Consider the following 21,314-nt stretch of genomic DNA (forward strand, 5'->3'; position numbering starts at 1 on the left):
AGGCAGAGCAGGGCCCCAGCATTGCACCAGCCCTGCAGTCCCTTCACAGCCAAACGCGATGGCTCCTCCACACACTGTGACTTAAACCTGCAACACACGCAGGGATGCACCTCAACCCCCTGGGGCAATGCTCCCACTATACTTCATTCTCCAATTAACACAGCAGTCACTGCCATTCTCCTGACGCTCGGTACCATTTTCTTGTTTAAAAGGAGGAGTTGATGGATCCATGCCAGATTATGCAAAGAATATTCATAGGCATAGTAGCAGAAATATGTTTTCTATTTCATATCAGGCAACCCCGCTCCAGCCCCCTCTTCCCAGCACAGAACCCAAACCTCACGCCGCCTCAGGAATGTTATCCTCTCAGTCGAGTGATAGGCATTATTAAGATGTGAATGAAGGTTACCAGAGCCCCAACGTGTTATTAGCTAGATAACACACTGTGGTCTCCCTTTATTGCCCTGTAAGAGCTTCCTTCAGCTACAACCAACACCTCCAAGTGTAATTTGAGGGAGAACCCATGATGAACTGCATGCATAAACACCATCTTCTTTCTGCTCTGTGGCCCACCTGCACCCATAGCCTGAGATTTCTGCTCTGTGGCCCACCTGCACCCCAAGTGTAATAGCCTGAGATGCAGCATAAACACCATCTTCTTTCTGCTCTGTGGCCCACCTGCACCCATAGCCTGAGATCAGAAGCCCTGAAGCCCTAAAGCAGGAGCCCTGAGCAGATTTTAAAGGCTTGTGCCCTGCAGAGCTCTGCACAGAGGCTGCTTTCAGAGGACACTAATATTGAAGAAGTGTCTCCAACACAACGCTCCGCTCAAAGCTTTCATCATACTGTCAAGTTTCAGCTCATTCCTGATCCATCACGTGCCGGTGCAGCCTCCCGGCTCGGGATGTAGGAACCAGGCACAAGAATGAAGGTGCATGGATGAGTTCGGGGAGGGAGAAGTCTCTGGAGCTGCATTAATGCCTTTCAGACCCTTTGACAGCATGCTGTGCAAATCACACCTGAATGCCTTGACTCTGGAGCTGGAACTGGGGGAAAAAGGGCAAAATGACTGCACTTTCACATTAGGGAGGCAAAAGACACCAAGGTGCCTCCACAGCCGAGCACCGATTCCCTTCTGCTTTTACACCTGGATGAGTCTTGCCCAGATGTTCTGACCAACCTCCAAACCCCCGTTTCAGTACCGAGTTACTCACACTAGCCTGACAATGTCACTTAGAGAACAAACAGCAACAGGTACCTGCCCATCATGCCCTGTTTTCAGTTATGACCCTTCAGTGACAAGAGGGTGGACAACAGACTAAGTGTAAACGACAACGTGATGTCCATCTGCCCTCTACAGCCAACAGCCCTTTTCCACAGCCAGTTAGAGGCCAACAGGCCATAACCCTTCTCCAGGCAAAACTGCCCAAAGAACTCACCGAGAATTACCCTGCCACAGCATCCTGACCAGAAACAGAAAAAACTGTATTGCTCTCTAGGTCTTTTCCAAGTAAAGGCAGTGATTAATTTTTACTCAATATAACAAAAAGCAGCATGCATTGACTGAGTTGTGGACTCTCGCTGTTATTTCTTTACCTATAACTACAAGCAAAATACTACTTCACTTCTAAAGCTTTTTTCCTGTAATTTATCAAATGAGCAAGCAGGCTTTTAGGAGACAGATATAAATTAACAGGGTGGTGAACAGCCTAACGACTGCTGGAATCAGAGAAGCCTGGCTGTTTCTTCAGGAGATGGAGGGATACAGGTGGGAAAGGGAAGAAAATGAACAGTTTGGGCGTTACACACGTTGCTTTGGTGGAATTAAAAATACTGGCAGGAAAGCAATGGTATTGTCAGGAACAGTGATGGAAGCACTCCTATCTCCCTCGTTAAAGGGGTGAAAGATGAAGACCAAGGAAGACCTTTGGCACCGATGATGGTGAACGCTGGTAACCCAATTGCTGCCCAGCACATTTCATCAGCTGACTCAGCAGCCCCCCCCGGCCAGCACCCCCACAATTAGTTTGATCTGCCATGTCTGATGGATACTTGTTCTCATTCCAAGAGGCAGGCTTTGGCAACTTTTAAGCCCATCTCAGGACGCTCACAAGGACCCGTGCTTCGCGCGGTGTTCTCACAAAAACAAGTTTTTGTGGAAACGCGGCATGCCATGGGCTCGCTTGGTGAAAAAGCACAGAAACACTGCTCATGAGGCTCAGGCGTTACAGGGATGATGGGGTTTGATCTAGTTTAGGGATAAGCTATTTTAATGAGTGGTTCATAGCACCCTGCTGCCCGTTGCCCATGAGTGAACACTAATGAACACATCAATGGAACCACTGGGGTATTCCCCAGCACACCCATCTGGAGGGATTATTTGGAGTTTATGACACTGGTCAAGGCTGATCGCACCACCGCTCCCCAAGTCACATCTCAGAGGGACAGCAACCAGAGAGTCGATGAATTAAAGCAGCATTAACAAACTTTTCATCTCGGAGCCAAACCGGTGATGCAACACCCCGCAGCTTCTGGGACAAAGATGTGAACTACAATGCCTCAATCTCTGCCATGAAAAATTGCCCTTGTATCTTAAATGAGTTACATATTTGAATACCCTGTAAGATAGGGAAGCGGGCCGTTATCGAGCTGCCAAATCTCACTCCTGTCATGAGGTCATTTCTGGCACGCAACCAGGCGAGATTTCAGCCAAAATCTCAGTGATGACCATCGCTTCCCATCCTTCCCCTGCTCCTCTCACTCCTGCCTCAGGTCAGAAAAGGGGGTTGGGGGGGAGCTATTAAAACAAAACAAATCAACAACACATTAAAAAGAAAAGCCCAAAGCCCCTAAAAATAAAAAAGAAAAAAGGGCCAGGGAGAGGAGTATTTTTTGGTTTTAAATCAGCTTGTATAATCACAACACATGCAGCCATTCCTCAGCCTCTTCACTGATGATACTTTGCATGGCTAAACACAGCAGAAGGCCTTGTGGAGGGCCTTATCTCAAAACATGGGGTTTGGGATGCTGGGTACCCCCAGTGCACCACAACTCTGACCATCCCTAGGAGAGAAACATCATTGATCAGACTGCTTGAAAGGTTCAGTAATTTCTGCTTCATTTAGGGGAGCATGACTCCTGAGACATGCGCATGGGACTGCACTTTGGATTAGCAGCGAGCACAACGACGGGTTGGGAAGCAGCTAGGAACCCCCTGATATTTTTACTAACATTGATGATAACTTTTTCAGCAAGTCTCTTTGCAAATACCTCATTTACATCTCTATATTCACAGCACCCCAAGACATGGAAGGTGGCTGTTTTTAGCTCGCACATCGTCTCATGTGAATGGCGAGGCAGAAAACTCAGTGGGAAATGGGAGAGAGCACTACTACAAATAGTGTTAATTACACGTTGTCACAGCACCAGTTTCCAAACCGAGCGGTTTCGGTGCCAGCAGTTCAGCTGTGAGCTGTGCGCTGCCCGTTAAGCTCAGTGCTTCGCGTGTCCTTACTACGAGGAAACTTTCTCTCACAACCAACTGCTTCAATATGTCCGGAAGAACTTTTCATCTTATGCCTGACAGGCCAGATGTAAAAAAAAGAAATAAAGAATTAGCGTTACCTTATCTGGAGTATGTCAGCTGTAGCGAGTGACGTTTGGATCTTCATATGCATCCAGAGACAAATTATCTGACACTGTAATTTATGAATGCCTCAACTATTTACCCTGGTATTTCATTATACATTCGCTGGAAAGAAGAGCTCTAAAGACTAAACAGATCCAGCATGATAACACGAAAGCAACTTCAGCCGTATGCTATTACAAGGCAACCTAAGAATCCCAACACAGCATCGAGCTGCTGCAACTCACTTCATGTTGACGCTGCTCGAGCACTGAAGGGAGAAAAGCGATGACCAGATAGCTCAGGTTCTCTCCAGTTCAATGCTCTCTTAGGTTTCGTTACTGGAAGCTGCAGAATCCAAGTGCCAACTGGAAGGCACAAGCCTGGCTTTCCCGGGAGCAGCCGAGGCCGGCGCAGCAGAACGGCTGCCCATTGCCAAGTCAGAGGAAGATGTTCCAAACTCACAGTTTTATCAAAGCTATTTTTCCCTGCTCCCCACCCCCTGCATCAATAACCGGCAAGGCGAGCACTGCTGGGGCACTGAGGGAGGGCTTTGTGCCTCCACTCCCCCAGACCTTCATTAGGACCCCCCAGCAAAGCCAGCCGGCATCTTTAGGGAGTGGGCCATCTGCTCATGAGGCTCAAAGGGGAAGAAACTCCTTTCCTCCAGCTTACCCTGCTTGCAGCGAGGTTTTGTTCCTGGAAAAAATGACCTAAGTTTGCGAGCAGAGGCCCCAGCTCTGCTCCTGCTCTCCCAGAGGCTCTCCGGACCAGTGAGGCACCCCAGGCACCCCTGCTCCCTAGGGCTCCATGCACCAGTGAGGTGAAACAGTGGCAGAATCCAACTGTCCTGCACGGCTCTGACTTCGAAGCAGCTGGGGGATACGGAGCCACCAAAGGCGGCTGCATCTCGGTTGTGGGGCAGGCGGCGGGGGAACAGTTCAAGTAATGGATACCACCCCAGGAGGGCAGAGGCAAGCACCGGGGTGCGCAGGAAACGGGATCCCCACCACGACACGAAGTTGCAGGACCCCCCCCGCCGGGTCGGGACCCCCGCGATGGCCGGGGCTCGGCCGTCTGACCCCGGCGGAGGCCGGGCTGTCGGTAGCGGAGCCGACACGGCGGGGCTGTCACGATGAAGCGACAGGAAAAGGACGGGCAGCAGGTGGAGCGCCCGCGGTCCCGCCGAGGCCCCCGCAGCCCCGGCTCCCCCTTCGCACCTCCCACCCGCGGCAGAGGAAACCCGGCTCTCCGCAGGTTTCACTCCCGACGGCGCAGTTTGGGGCTTCCCCCCCCTATTCATAACTAAACACAAGAGGGGCTTTGCGGTTAAAAGCGCTGCGGGCAGAGGGATGGAGTCACCACCGCGGGACCACCCCCCGCCCGGCACCCACCGGCACCCACCTGCTGCCTCCGCTCCGCGCCCTCGGCTAGCCGCTGCGGCCGCCCCGCAGCCGGGGACCCCGGCGCTGCCGCTGTCCCGTCCCGGCGCGGCGGGGCTGCGGGCTGCGGGCCGCGGTCGCGGCGGAGCTCGGAGCGCAGCTCCAGGTAACAGCCCAGCGTCAGGACGTGCAGCGCCAGCGACAGCGCGAAGAAGCCCAGGAAGAGCCGCCAGCTGCCGCCGCCGCCGCAGGCGCAGCCGCCGCGGGGCGCCGCCACTTCCCCCCTGCGCTCCGCACCCATGGCCGGCGGCGCGGGGCAGCGCGGTCCCGAGCGGCGCGGTACGGAGCGGCCGGGCGCTGAGCCGCTACTGCTCCATGCTCGGCCGGGACGCGCCGTGCAGCGCCGCTGCCCCAGCGCCACGCCAGCGGGAGGGGCTCCGAGGGGGCCGGGCCGGGCAGGGCGGGGCAGAGCCGCGCCGGAGTCCCGCCCCGGGGCGGGCAGGGGGTGGGAGGACGGACGGACGGGTGGGGGGGTGGGAAGGAGGGAGGGGGGGGGGGTGGATGGATGGATAGAAGGAGGGATGAATGGATGGATGGAAGGAGGGAGGGAAGGAGGGATGAATGGATGGATGGAAGGAGGGAGGGAGGGATGGAAGGAGGGATGAATGGATGGATGGAAGGAGGGATGGAAGGAGGGATGAATGGATGGATGGAAGGAGAGATGGAAGGAGGGATGAATGGATGGATGGAAGGAGGGATGGAAGGAGGGAGGGAGGGAGGAAGGGAAGGATGGAAGGAGGGATGGAAGGAGGGATGGAAGGAGGGATGAATGGATGGATGGAAGGAGGGATGGATGGATGGATGGATGGATGGATGGATGGATGGATGGATGGAAGGAGGGATGGATGGATGGATGGAAGGAGGGATGGATGGATGGAAGGAGGGATGGATGGATGGATGGATGGATGGATGGATGGATGGATGGATGGATGGATGGATGGATGGATGGAAGGAGGGATGGATGGATGGATGGATGGATGGATGGATGGATGGATGGATGGAAGGAGGGATGGATGGATGGATGGATGGAAGGAGGGATGGATGGATGGATGGAAGGATGGATGGATGGATGGATGGATGGATGGATGGATGGATGGATGGATGGATGGATGGAAGGAGGGATGGATGGACGGATGGAAGGAGGGAGGGAGGGAGGGAAGGATGGAAGGAGGGATGGAAGGAGTGAGGGAGGGATTGATGGATGGATAGATGGAGGGGTGGAAGAAGGGAGGGAGGGAGGGAGGGAGGAAGGAAGGATGGATGGATGGAAGGAGGGATGGAAGGATGGATGGATGGATGGATGGATGGATGGATGGATGGATGGTTAAGCACAAATACACAAATAAGGGCATCGCCAGCAGAGATGAAGATGTCATCATGCCACTCTCCTTGGCACTTGTCAGGCCACACCTGAAATACTGTGTTCTGTTTTGGTCCCTGCTATACAAAAAAGATGTGGACAGGCTGGAGAGGGTCTAGAGAAAATCCAGCAGCCATGGCAGGGAAAGGCTGCCATGGGGCAGCCATGTGGGGGAAGGCTGTGGAAGGTGGGCTTGTTCAGCCTAGAAAGAAAGGTGGCTTGTGGGAGACCTTATCACGATGTTCCGGTATTTAAAGGATGGCCAGAAAGACAATGGAGACTTCCTTTATACAAGGAGTCACAAGGGGTGATGGGCACAAGTTACTCCTGGGGAGATTCCAACTGGACACGAGAGGAAAATTCTTCCCAATGAGAACAAGCAACCATTGGAATAAATTCCCTAGGGACGTAGTGGACTCCCCAGTGCTGGACACTGGACAGGCTGCTGGAACATCCACTCTAGGTCATGCTTGCCTAGAAGCATTGGACCAGATGATCCTTGAGGTCCCTTCCAACCTGGCATTCCATGACTCTATGATTCTATGAAATACAGGCTGTGAAGAGACTGGGCTGAGAGCAGCACAGAGAAGGACTTTGGGGTGCAGGTTAACAAGAAGCTCAGCATGACCCAGCAAAGGGCACTCGCAGCCCAGAAAGTCAACCATATCCTGGGCTTCATCAAAAGAAGCATGACCAGCAGGTCAAAGGAAGGGATTCTCCCCCTCTGCTCTCGTGAGAACTCCTTCCATCCTTCCCCCTCCCTCTGTACTGCATTCAGCTATAGGGCCCAAAACACAAGAGCTCTTGGAGTGAGTCCAGAAGAGGCCACAAAGATGATGAGAAGCTGAAGCACCTCTGCTCTGGAGCTAGGCCGAGAGAGCTGGGTTTGTTCATCCCGGAGAGGAAAAAGGTCTGGGGACACCTTAGAGCAGCTCCCAGTGCCTAAAGGGGCTACAAAAAAACCTGGAGAAGGGCTTTTAACAAGAGCATGTAGGTATATAGGATACGGGGGATGGCTTTAAACTAACAGAGGGGAGATTTATATTAGATATTAGGAAGAAATTCTGCCCTGGGGGGATGGTAATGCCCTGGCACAGGATGCCCAGAGAAGCTGTGGCTGCCCCATCCCTAGCAGTGTTCAAGACCAGGTTGGACACAGGGGCTTGGAGCAAGCTGCTCTAGTGGAAGGTGTCCCTGCCCGTGGCAGGGGTTGGAGCTGGAGGAGCTTTAAGATCAGACCATTCTGTCATTCTATGATTCTGTTATATCACGTCTGGAGCCACAGCTGCTTCTCCAGTTTTACTTTGTATTTGCATTACACACTGCCGGTCGGAGATGCTGTTTCTTTGACACAAGATATTGTGGATGCTGAGCGCTCCCAGGAGATGGGATGCCGGGGCAGGAGCAGAGCCCGCTGAGGGGTAATCAACACCCATCAGTGCCCATGCTCCCACCATGTGCCACATCACCTGCTCACAGGCATCCTTTGGCAGCTGCAGCAAGCACTCCGTTGGGCTGCCAGATCCCTGGTGTGGGCCAACATCATCTTTGCTCTTTTCTTAGAGCAAATAGAGCAAAGAGTTACAGGCTGAAGCTGAAAACAACCAGCTGGGCAGTTGCTTGGCACTGGTTGTACATCGCTAGCATGGGAAGCAAGATAGATAGGGTTGGGAGCCGAGAGCTTGTCTTAGAGGAAGGGCAGTTTGCTGCAGTCCCATGGGACTGTGAACACCCTGGAGTGGGGTCCCAATAGGTAAATAGTCTCTTGAAATGAGTTTCATTGCCAGTTGGCTGCGGATTATCCACAGTGAGAAACCAGAGGGAATTTCTCAGAGCAGATAACAAAGGTGCCCAGAACCCAGGGCTCAGCAGGCAGACTTTAATTCTGGCTGAATGGCAGGGGAATGCAGCTGAGCACTGAGTGCCCAGCAGGTTTTTGACTGTGTTGATGTCTTCTCCAGCTTTTAAAGGTTGATTCTGACTGCTAGAAACAAATCAGAGGTGGAAAGCTGCTTGGGCAGAAGTTATCAAGGAAGAAGCGTGGGGTTTTGAGAGGGAAGTATGTGAACTTCAAGAAAGCATGAGTAATCCATGAGTTTGGGTTTATATCCCTCAGAAAACAAGGGGTAGGGGAAGACATCCAAGAGTTGCCGGTTTCTCACTGGAATTGGAATAATGGCACATCTGCAGACCATCCCAATGCAGAAATGAGATAGAAAGAATAGCATGAGATCAGCTTGGTCATCTCAAACACAATAAGCAACACGCACTGAAAATATAAATCAGAGCAGTCCCTAATACCGACTGTCAAAAGTAACATGAGCATGTGGGGACAGAGCCGGAAGGAGCAAGGCTCCGACCATGGGGGAGTGCGAGGACAGGCAGCAAGTGGCCTGGGAGGTAAGGAAACACCAGCAAGTGTGTCAGTGAGCAAGGAGAGAAAAAACGGGTGGCTCTCCTCAGCAAGGAGGAACACGAGCAGCTCGTACAGCTGAAAGGAAGGGTTGGGACTATTCAAGTGAGAAACGGTATTCAGAATAAAACCATTCACATTTCCCTCAGGCAACTGCTAACACCAGTGACAGGTAAGACCAGGGAAGGTGGAGGAGAGACAGAAACATGAGGATTTCTGCAAATAGCTGGGCCTAATGAAGACGGTGTTTTAGCCATATCATAAAAGGTTATCACTGGGAATTTGCGGGGACAGGGAGAGTTTAAAAGACTGGGTGGGGATGAATAAAATGTTGGGATATTATTACACAGCTTGGCTAAATACCCCACAAACCTTGCATGTAATCAAGGTGTTTGTTAGTACCTGGATGGTGAGATGGAAAGGAAGAGAGCTAACGGGCATTTGTTGAGGGTGATGTTGTCAGGCCAGGCTGATCTCCTTGGTGAGCAGGCACAGCAAAGCCGGCAATGGCTTTATCTGGATTCCCATGGTGCCTTGACATCCCTGCTGCTGACCAGTTCCCTCCTCACTGGAGGGCCCACCAGAGCCTGGGCTTGCAAGAGCAGATGCGGGAGGAAGACAGGAACCCCCAGCTGAGCAGGGGAGATTCCTTAAATGCGCATTTGCGCTGCAGGGAGCAGTTTAGGGATAGTTTACAGTCGAGGAAGCAAAATATCAAAAGGAGCTCTGCAAAAGCCTTTGCTGGTTCTATTAGCAATCAGCCTTTTGACTTGATAATGAAACAGAGAGATTAATAAGATTCTCCATGATGCTTGCATGCCACAGGATGCAAGGAAGTTCGAATACAGTTAGGAATTCTCTTAAGAAATTGAAGAGGTGGCCTGAAGAAAATAGGATACGATTAAAAGAATAAAAAAAAAGGGGGGGGGGAGTGCAAAGGTCTTAATGGAAGGAAGCCGAGCGGCTGAGGCAGGGGTGGCTAGGTGGCACTGCTGAGGAGCACTTCGAGCTGGTTTTAGATGAAGCAGAGCAGACCGGCAGTGCTGGGGAAGCAAGCACTGAGAGGGAATGATTTGCTTGCTGTCAGATCTATAGGAAGGGCAACCGCACTAAGGACTGCAACTAGCAAATCCCTCAGGCTCAGAGCTCTGGGTGATGCTCCCCTGGCACATCAGGGCTGATGTGCTGCAGGAAGGTCTTGTGTGCCCTGGGATGCCTGGGACTGTGCCCAGTGAGGCCAGGCTCCGCTGCATGGCTCTCAGGGCTGGGCTTGGAGGGTTGGGAGGTCCCTTGCAGGTCTGCATTCCCACGCTCCGTCATCCCACTGGTAGGGTGACCCTCACACGAGGCTCTCCTCTCCAGGAAAGTCTTCCAAGTGCTGGAACAGATTGCCTGGGAATTTGTGGGGTTTTCATCGCCCAGTATTTCATAGAATACAGCTATAAAAAATACTATTGTTGCTGTTTATCCTGCCTTTGGGGAGGAGGATGAACTAGGTGGCCTCTTTGTAGTGCTTCCTAGCTGTATATTTCTGCAGTAGGGTTTTTTTTCTTTAAGGTCTGTGTAATAGTAATGAAATCACACCAGAGACTATTTTCATTTAAGCTAGAAATATTTCCCTAATATTTGTGAATTAAAACCTGGAAGCATTAACCAGTGCCAACCCTAACAGCTCAAAAGCAAGAAGCAAATAAAAGCAAAGGAACCATCTGCAAAAAATTCTGTAATTATTTTAGGGCAATTTGTAATTATTTGAATGCTTGGGATTGTCACTGTTTTCCAAGATCAGGATCCAAATTATTTAAAGGCAATCATACATCGACTTACTCAGTCTCGCAATAGCCTTGCTCCATCTTCAAGAGTAATTTATGTTACTTTTAAGATTCATTTTAGAGGTCAAGCAAGCTCAGAGGTCCCTGAAGTACTTTGTATTGATTATGTTCATAGAGTCTTAAAGACAGGTCCATAATGCAACTGTCTGAAGTCCAAGCTGTCTAGCTGGGTCAATCAGTTATTAACTGTACATAACAAGTGGATTCACCATCTCTACTCAGATCTCATTAGGGACATTTGCCAAATCCCCACATTAAGGTACTTCTGCCTCCCAGAGAGGATGGTGGTGCAGTGTCCTACCAATTTAGAAGAAATCCTATCTGATGATGTAATTGATATATAATTAATATGTGTCATCCTGGACTTGAGAGAGGTCCTCGTGCATTGACCATGTGGCACTGGGCAAGCTCCAGAAACAGAGGGTTTGCAGTTTTCTCCAGCCTCTCACTCGCCATGGATGCAGAAATGACGATGGATTCGTATTTCTTGGATACAAAATGCTTGGATTCTTCAGAGCGTTAGAAATGGATTCATAATGCTTTGGATGGGCTGACCAAAGGCAGGGTCCACAATAGGGAAACAGAGAGCAGTGGACAGAGTCCTCTGGAGGGTGAGCAGAGGCTGAAGAGGGGAACAACGCACAGAAGCCACATCTCTAATGCTGGGGGGACTTCTCTCGATTCCTGAACTTGGTGGGTTCTTCAGCATCACAGTGCAACAGAACCTTTCCATCCACGTGGGATTTAACCAAAGACGGGAGGAGAACCTGCTATAGCAGCCATGTCACTTTAGATCTCCCTTTTCTTTTGGAATAGGTAAAACTGTCCCAGCAGAACGCAGGGCACCTTATGGCAGGTCCAAGTGTCAGTTGCTGTGCATATTTAACAGATCAGGGGATCTCTTAGAAGGATGTTGTAAAGAAGACTTTTAGCCCATTTTCCGTTTACATTTTGGCAACAGCTGTAACACTTGCAGCAGCAATGGAGCAGATTTTAGCATGTGTGACCTAAAAGCTTTGGAATTCATGACTTTCCTTTGAAGAAAGCTCCGCTAAATTGCAGGAAAGCCATCTCTTTTACTCTCTTGGTGATGTTAGCAACAACATCAGTACAATAAAGTCTCCTGAAACCTGAAGTCACGGCATACCAACAGTGTGTCCTCAAATGTATTTATAAGCCCTTAGGACGAAGGATCCTGAATTTTATAAAGCCTCCACGCATCACTGCAGCTGCAATTATTTCTCCTCAGCGAGAGCCGAGATGTTTCATACAAACTGGTTTATTTAAGATTGTCTTTTCAATAACTATGAGCTCTGCCTGTGCAGTAAAGGTAGCTCTTTGTGTCCAACCACTTCCATAGGGGCACAGGCTGAACATTATGCTCACGTTATCAGGGCAGCATGTACCAAGCAATGGCATTCATTTGATGCCTCTTTCCTGGCTCCATCTATGACTTTTCTGAGATTGTTTTCTCTCAGGACATCTCTGTCTCTGACCATTTGTTTTCCCTCCCATCTTACTCTATGAATTCTTGTAGCTGCCATTTAAAATGACACTTACCAAGCTCCTCACCCCTCTCCTCAAACTCTCCTGCACCAGGCTTGTCCCATTTCCCCACTTGACTGGCAGTCACTGTAACAGGCTTCGACAAGATGTGCAAGACAGAGGACGATCAGGAAACACTCGATATCCCAGTGTCAGCTTGGCAGCTGCTGCTTTTGAAGCCTGGATTATTTTTTCCCTCACAAGCACTAGGCAGTGTTTACAGAGCACAGCACACACGGCATCACTCGAGGGGCCATTTTACATCATTAAACATGAAAAAAAGGAAAAGCAAAACCTACCATTATGTATTGACTGACATTTTTTCCTTCAAAGATGCACAAGTAATAATCAACAAGCAATAATAACAACAAAACAGTTACGTATGCTTGTGTTCTTTCTACAGAGAGAGAAAAATACTCAGGTCTATCAATTCTTACTGTGGTTATTTTCATGTGTTCTTCCCCCTGTACTACTGAGTTCTGAGAATTAGCAGCACATTGACATCTAGCCTTCCTGTATACACAGGGTTTTGCTTCGCTTTCTGTTTAAAAGGAAGATGGAGGCCTGCTTGCTCAGCCAGCTTCGCTATTTCATTTCGTTATAGAGTATACAAGGAGGAGGTTTGGCCAAAGAATCCTAAGTTAAGTCTAAACACAGCTTCTTCTAGAGAGGGTAACTAGGATGTTGCTCTTGGTTCTGTTGTATGTTTATTTATATGTTATTTGGTGATAATGAAAAACAAATGTTAGGAATCTATTCAGTTCTTAAACTTTTATAGACTTATTGTCTTTATTGTCAACTGTGCAACTGTCTCTCAGCCTCCCCCTCCCTCAGACACATGGAAGTGCAGTCGGTGACCAGTGTCAGCTGTGCTCTTACTCATCCTGGCTGGAACAATGATATTCCACACCACATTATACAACCTCCCCAGTACTCATCGCCCCCGACCCCCTAGCTCCCCGCATCACAGGTCACTCAGGCGAGCAGGCAGTGGAGAAGTGTTCCAAGTTATTGTCCTGGAGTGCGAGTTGCAGGATTTGCTGTTGCCAGTGAAAGAGGATATGATCTTTGCCTTGAGGAATATACATGATATAGGACAGACACCCTTTCAGAAAGCCCCAGCGCCTGCTTTGCCCCATGTATCGGTAACACACGCTCACCAACAGCCCACATGAAAACAGTGAGGAGGGAGCTGCACCATTCAGCTAACGCTTAGCTTGGAGGACCAAGAGGATGGTGCTCCTCTCCTCTGCCCATTGCCAGATGATGACAGGGGTTTTCCCAGGCTCCAGCGTTTCTGGTGCAGGCATTTGCCTGACCTGCCCATCAAGGAGCATGGTTCTGGGTTTGGTGCTCCTCAGGGGGACCTACAGAGCCACTGTCCGGGTAGGAGACCCCTGAAACACAACCCTTCCCACCTAAACCAAAATGCAACTGCCCTCAGAGCAGACACAGATGGGTCTTGCAGCATGCTTTGCCCATAGTGGGGCTCAGTCTGAGGCCCTGATCCATCTGCAAATTATTTCAGTCACCTTCATAGAATCCCAGCCTGGTTTGGGTTGGAAGGGACCTTAAAGCTCACCCGGTTCCAACCCCCTGCCACGGGCAGGGACACCTTCCACTAGGGCAGCTTTCTCCAAGCCCCTGTGTCCAACCTGGCCTTGAACACTGCCAGAGATGGGGCAGCCACAGCTTCTCTGGGCACCCTGTGCCAGCGCCTCAGCACTCTCACTTTATATTTGTCTCTGTTAACGCACTGCACAAATTACCTCTTTGGAGAAGCAGCCCTGATTAAATTATCACTCACAGAAATTACATCTTTAAAGCAAGAGAAGCAGAAGCCAAAGAGGCTGAAAATACACACACACGCCATAAACCTCGGATAAGGGTTTTCCAGGGCATCTCCCATCAGATTTCCCTCTGTCTGGAAGAGACGCTACAGGCATGAAACAAGCATTTCAACCTGTGCATAGGGAAAGCCTATGCACAAAATACAGTACAACGTCAGCTAATTCTAAGTGACATAAGCTCAATTTCTGTGAAGTGCACGAGCTCAAATACTGCCCTGTGCTCACATCTCTCTTTGCTGACACAACCCAGTCTAAAGGCACTTCCCAGCCCAGCTGAGCTGCACTGCCCTGGCCCTGCAACCCCATCACTATTGCTCAACATACCTGATCTAAACCCACATGCTTTCTGCACCTCCAAGGAAAGCCACAGACTCTTCTTGAACTGCTGCAGTTCCTCGGGGTATTTCTAGATGTCCATCAGGACAGCGGCTGTGGCACGGCTCTTACCAAGCTTTGCTTTGGGGTGCCCCCTGGGACTGACCAATGCCCCATCATCTCCCCATTGCTGATCCTTTTTCAAGGAGCAGGGACTCACAGGATTGATGGTCTCACATGTAGCCACCTCATGAAGCACCATCACTTGTTACGAGGGAAGCACTGTGGGCTTCAGTGTGTCTCCTAGTCTGTTTGTCTTCCAGAACCATCCCTTAAGCCACCAGCCCCAGGTCCCTGCAAGGAGCGCTCATTCTGCCCTTCCTCAAGTGTATCTGGCCTGCAGCTTCCATATCTGTGACATGTTGTGCATATGTACTAATGGTGCTTCATTATCAGCATTAAGAAGCCCAGGGTCTTGAGGAGGCCTTAGCCCTGCCCTTCTTAAGGCAGCTTTCATTCTGGTACAATAACACACCATGTATCTCTGGTCACAGCTGCACAGATGATTTCAGCTGCCACATGCAGCTCCTCCAGGCTAAGCATTAAAAAGCTAACTAAATAAAACCTGAATATTATTGAAGAAAAACGAAAACCAGAACGAAAACCAGCCAGACTGCAGTGGGTTTTGGTAGCACAGTGACCAGCATGTCCTTGTGCTCGATGCACACAGCTGCACGCACGAATACACTGCCTCTCAGCAGCATTTCCTTGACACCCAGTGCAAAGCACAGGGCCAGATGTGGAGGCACTGAGATAGGGGAGCGAAGCCCCCCTGTCCCCCACATTCCCGAAGACCAACTGTTCCTCTCTGCCCACCAAAGCTGTCTCTGTAGAGGAGCCAGCAGGGAGGACAACCAATAGCAATTGGGAGCCAGAGACGACGGTCTTCCCACATAATTCTGGGCTAAACTTGACCTGAGCATTTTGGGGTTGGTCAGGGCGAAGAGCTGAAGCCCTGGCTTTGAAAAGGGTAAATCCGAGGAATTTGTACCAAAGCAGGAGCAGTCATAAGGAGGACATATGGAACTGCCTTTTTCAGCTCACTTAAGTTACTGGAAACTGAACAGCCGAGGCCCTGATCCATCCAGAGGACCCCTTTGTAAGTGGCTTTGTTTCCAGGTGACCTGGGATTTCAGTGATTTGCAACCTCGAGACTGTTAGTATTACATGACAGCAATAACCAGGGGAAGGAAAACGCAAGTGTTTGTTCTTAGATGCATGCCAGACGTTGCAGATTGAGGTGAGAAGAAAGGTCACAGGGCTCAGACGTAACATCCTATACTAACACAGCCTTAAACCAGCAATTTCCTCTGTGGAGCCCACGTCAGACCAAGGCTTGATAAAGTACCGTGTCTGAGCATAGGTTAGAGGATTTGGGAAGGGGCAGAAGCCTTTTGTTATGGTATGGAATAGTAAAAATTAAATTGCTTATTACAAAGGCATACTTCAATCGGCAAACAGATATGGCCCTAATGAGTGCCATCTGCCTTCATCGCTTCTTACAGGTCCAGGAGTCACGGCTCCACCAGCTCTGGATTGCTAGCTTTGGGGAGTGCTGCTTCTCTAGGCTAGACCAGCCAATTGTAAACTTGTGTGTTTCATCTCAGAATAAAAAATTATGATTGAAAAATAGCAAACCATGTAATTTTTGAAAGAACTAATTCATTTGTGATTTGAAATAACATACTTCTGGATGTGCAGGCCAGCTTCTCTGGATCAATTGGATGAAGGTATCTGCTTTATTTCAAAGAGATCTGAAGAGGCAGGACTTGACAGCTCTTTGTGGAAATCTTTCCTATCTCCTTTGTATATCTAAATTACATTTATTGATATACAATGTTGACATTTTTGTAATACTTCTGAATCTCATAACCTTCTGTTTCAAATTCACGGTCTTCTACTTCTTAAGCTATTATTATTTTTACCAGTCCCAAGGGTGTGCTAGAGTCTCTTTGGTACAAATTAGAAAGGCTTTTATGAAAAACTTACAGTTTACATAAAAGAGGTTCTCTCTTTGGCTTCCTAACTCCACCATCCCTAATGCCAAAGTAGTGACAGCTTCTAGCATAGACTCACCCAAAACGGGTCTCCACGGCATCTGGTGTTTTAGCACTGATGCTAGCCTTGTTCACAACTAGGCTCAGAGGATCTGAAATGGTGCTAGAAACAGCAGCAATGTTCCCCAAGAGGGAAAAAAAAGCCAAATGTTGACAAGCTTGTGAATATAAACATGTCAGAGCTCTTCTGACAGCAAGGCTTTGCTCCAAGCTGGTTGCAGGCTTACCTGGAGCTTTACTGTAGGCTGGTGGCTAACCTGGGCTTAGCACCAAGTGAGGGAGAGGCGGATTTGGGGAAGACTGAGTTCCAACGGATTTTGCAAGGAACAAAAACTGGGGTAGAATGATCCCTGTGTACTTAAACTGTGGGGCAACACCAATGAGTTTTGGAGCAAAGATCAAGTCACAGGCAAAAAGGCTGAATGACAGAGAGGAGGGTGGTGGGAAGAAACCAAGGAAGACTGGAGGAGGAAGAGTGTGAAAACTTGCTAGAGCAAGCCTCGGAAAACATGACAGATCAAGTGTGAAGGGTAGCTAGGAAGCCCAAAAGAGACAGAGGATATAACCCTAATTATCACATCCATGTGGCTAATTTTGTGTTAACAATGTGAACAGGACAGGCAGAGAAAAGGAAATCAGGGTGTAAATGATGTGATGTGGCACAGGTAATACAAAGATAACCTCTCCCTAATGCGGCATTGCATTGCAGCAGTTTCTGTGACTTGGTTCAGGGCACTTGTTTTGATGTTTCCTCATTAAGAAGAGGAAGTTTGATGTAACTTGACATCCCCTGGATATATCAGGTCTGTGATCTTTGCTTGCACTTAACACTTCTCTCTTCAAAGGAAAAACAGATCCTTCACCCTTTTCCTTACAGGAAGTTGGCCAAAAGGCAGTGCAAGGGATGGATCAGTGCTGGAGAGCATGAGATGAACAAACTTGGTGTTCTGGACGTGCCATGTCCGTGTTGCTCCCCTAACACAACACCAGTTCACCTCCAGAATCTCCTGCAGACCCTCACCTGCACCAGCAGAAGACTCTCAATTACTCACACCAGAAGCAACTTTTCTGGCTGTACAACTGATTTTGTAACGGGTGAGATGTTTGTGGAGGAGGACAGAAACAGGACACTGATCTGAGACGTCATGACTGGAACATGGCTGCAAGGAGAAAGACTCCTTGTGGCCCAAGGAAAGCAGGGAGCTTGACAGGGAATAAACAACAGCAGGCTTCTTTTTGGATAATACACTTGGACTGGATATAATGCTAAGCACATCCCACACTCCAGAGCTATTTTCTCATTAGGGCAACAGGAGCATTGTGTCCAGTCCTTCCCAGTCTCAGCCCACAACATCCAGCCTAACCTCACCAAGTCTCCCCTGCCACTATTGAAAGAGAAGTCCCCGAGGATGGGACCTGCACATTCCTGCTGACCACCACCACCTTTTCTCTGCAGCAGGACATCTGCCCTTCTGTAGAAGGGGAACACAGCAGCCAAGGCCACCCACTCCCAGGGCTTCACTCTTAGGCTTTTGAAACTCTTTTCAGAATACTGGGTCCTATGGGTTCACCTGATGTGGTTTTAACAGGGCTTCCAGATGAGCTCAGGGCAAGCTCATGAGAGCGGATGATTACCCAAGTCCCACACGGCACCAGCACACCTTCTCCTTCTGTGCCTGAGCCTCTGCCTTGAAATATAATCTCTGTATATTTGTATATTTATCGCTGTATATTTGTATAGATATAGGTGAAAGAAATAAAAAGAACTTCCACTGCTTTCACGTGAAGGCAGAAAAACCCCTTCTCAGCCCTTTCCTGTCAAGGGGTTTGACTTCAGTACAATTAAATCTGAATTAATAAAGACACTGATGTTGTCAATGGAAGAAACACATCAGTATGACCTTCATCTTCCTCAGTTACTAAACCAGACCTAACAGAATTACACAGACCCTTGTGCAGTGCCAAGGCCATGATCCAAAGTGGAGAGACCAGGAAAAAGAGAAAAAGAAGTCACACAGTAAAACCCAGCTGGATCACAGCCTTCAATGTATAAACTCATATAAACCCACCTCCAACAGCCCATCCAGGCAACTCCTGCTCTGCTATGCCAAGGGGGCTGCTGATGAAAAATCAACTGTAAGATCCTACTTAATGCAAATCTTAGACAAAAAAAAAAGAGATCAAAAAAGTCCTCCAGGCAAAAAAAAAATGGGGAAAATTATGATCATTCACAGTTTCTTCAACTCTGAACTACAAGATTCTCATCAGTTTTCTGAGGTGGCATCACAGTAACTTCCCAGTCACAAAATCCAACAAAATAATACTTGTTTGATCACATACAAATAAATTAAGAACTCCTCACCAACATCAGGGCATTTCAGTTTGAATGTATCCAGAACATATGGACTTTGAAAGGCCTAGAAACATCCTTGAGCTTCATGTACTGCCTGAAACTGCATCCTTATGATGAAGAGTTGAAAGGACAATAAAACACAGGCTCTCTTCAGTCTTCCATGTTCAAATGCTGCTGTGAAAAACAAGGCCCTCAAGCACATTTTTAGATTTATGGTAAAAAAGTTGCCTAATTTTTGTAAGTCCCAAGTACTCCTCTGCCCAGGGAAGACTGAGAAACTCCTGGAGCTCTGAAATTGCTCAGAAATACAATCACACAGCGTGCTTTCTAGATGCACGTGCTTGAAAAATGATACCTTTTCCTTGTTTGATAAACCAGAATGCCGAACCTTGTATGCCATCTTTTAAGCTATATAAATAAACATAGGAACAAAGGGAATTCCTAGCTCGCATCCAGAAGAGATGGTGTTAGAAATCCCAACCCCACACATGATTTCAGTGCCTGGGGAGTCCCGTTTTGTACCTCAAAGCATTTCCAAGCCTGGAGTTTCATTTAGGTCTGCAGCTCTTTGTGTTGTTTTCTCAGGGGTGCAGCATTTTCCATGCTCTTTCTAGCAGTAATATTTTTTACATTGCTCATTTCAGCTTTTATGGAGCCAAAAGGCAAATTTACAGCTGAGAAATTTCTCTCTCATTCCATCTTTGATGTCTGCAGGCCTATAGCCATAAAAATGTATATCTGCTTAACTTGCATCAACTTCAAACCCCTGCTAATGAAATCCCTGGGAACTGGCATGTTCCTGGGTGGATTTTCAGCTGCTGCACCAGTTCAGGCGCCTTGTGGCCACTGAGACCCTTCCCTGTGCTTTACCAGACGCTCATTGTGAGCTCCCCAGGCTGGGCAGTTGTGAGCATTCTTGCTCCCTTCTTCAGCACCATTAATCTTGAGGGCTTTTATATGGTAGCCAAGCCCCAACGCACACCCTTTTCAGGGCATCTGGGAGGTGGGGAGATGGCTCATGCTTATGGTACCTCTCTTCTTGGAAAGGCAGTGACCGAGGACAGGGATGCTTGGGGACTGTGAAATCATGAGAGGCCTGAAAACCTGAAGAGCACGGGCGAGGGATGTGTGTCTCTGGTGACAAGACACAGGGGCACCAAAAGGAATTTTCAAGAACAAATGGCATCTCAAGCATGCAGCACGGCACTCCAGCAGTCACTGCCAGAGGACAGGGGACACCAGGGTCTGAAAATGCAGCTGTACCAATTCAACAGTTAAACATCAACCCAGAGCTGTGACATAAAGAGATACCAGCAAATCCCTTGCAATTGACTCAGAAATCCCATAAAATGCATGCTGATGTATGGATATTTCAGGAGCAGCATTGCTCTATGCTTGCCCTGCTTTCACCTCTGCCACAGCACGTCCCACACCTGATCCCAGCCACACCACAGCGTTATTTCCTGTGGGCTCAGCAAGCATCTTAAACTCTCACCCTTTGGCTGTGTTACCTGTACCAAGCCAGGGACTCAAACTTTTAATCTCCAACAGTAGTTCCATTTTGGAAGGCTTCATATTAAGCAGCTACCACATATCCAGTGTGGCAGAGATGCCAGCAAGTGCTGTCTCATCGCTGCAGCAGGAAACTGATAGGAATGAGCAATGGCACAGGGCTTGCTGGGACCTGTCCTGCCAGCAGTGCTCCCAAAGGACAAAGCAAACACAAACACGTTCCTTGAGAAGCTTGGTGCTGTATTCTGAGAGTATTTAACAGCTCAAGACTCTTGCCGAACTCTAATGGGTAGTTTCTAGAACACAGCTGAGGCCCCGATCTGCTCAAATTTGGGCAGTTCAGAACACACCCATGAGGAACCACGGTTGAAAATACATTTAAAGCAAGTGGGATGGGGTGGTGCAGACCTTTGGAAATGGCCGAGTTGGATTTAATTGCCTGCAGCAATGTGCTAACCTGAGACACCTGAGTGCTATTCTAGAGATAGCCTCTGCTGTGTGCCTTTCTGTTTGTCTGTGGGGCTAAGCATCATCCCCTCTATGCAGATAACCATCCCCTCCTTTCTGTTAGCTGGCCATCATGCTTCTACATTAGAGTTCATGTTCACATTTTGTCCTGGAAACCATCTTGGCTTTGCCTTATTTTTACCCTTTGGCAGTACCAGAACATGGTACTCCCTGAAAATCAAAACACTGGGTTGGAAAACACCAGGACAAATGGATTTTAGAACAAAGAACCCCACTGTCATTGATTTGCATCAACAGCGCTCCTGTACATATATATATATATATTCTCCCTGTCTGAGCCACAAAAGAAACTTGTCTCCTGCGGAGACGATTTGATCCTCTCTGTGCAGAGGTGAACAAAGATCCTCATGGGAGGCCAGGAGACACTTCTTTAGTTCTCGAGGTGATACATCCCACTCATCATCTCCTTACCCAGTCCCTCA

General features: G+C 48.8%; 2 protein-coding genes across 4 annotated transcripts in view; both read right to left on the reverse strand.

Moving 5' to 3' along the window:
- EDA (ectodysplasin A) overlaps positions 1-5,337 on the reverse strand; it is a 70,034-nt gene extending 64,697 nt beyond the window's left edge. For all 3 annotated transcript variants that reach the window (XM_057404805.1, XM_057404804.1, XM_057404803.1), the window contains exon 1: positions 5,030-5,337. In XM_057404805.1, coding sequence (XP_057260788.1) covers positions 5,030-5,308 — 279 coding nt within the window. In that variant the 5' untranslated portion in view covers positions 5,309-5,337. The remainder of the gene's footprint in view (positions 1-5,029) is intronic.
- NALF2 (NALCN channel auxiliary factor 2) overlaps positions 1-21,314 on the reverse strand; it is an 87,110-nt gene that overhangs the window by 36,424 nt on the left and 29,372 nt on the right. The window lies entirely within an intron of this gene.

The sequence above is a fragment of the Pezoporus wallicus genome, unplaced genomic scaffold, assembly GCF_028554395.1.
Source record: "Pezoporus wallicus isolate ANWC-B61680 ecotype Strahan unplaced genomic scaffold, APGP_CSIRO_Pwel_v1 contig_5104, whole genome shotgun sequence".
NCBI lineage: Eukaryota > Metazoa > Chordata > Aves > Psittaciformes > Psittacidae > Pezoporus > Pezoporus wallicus.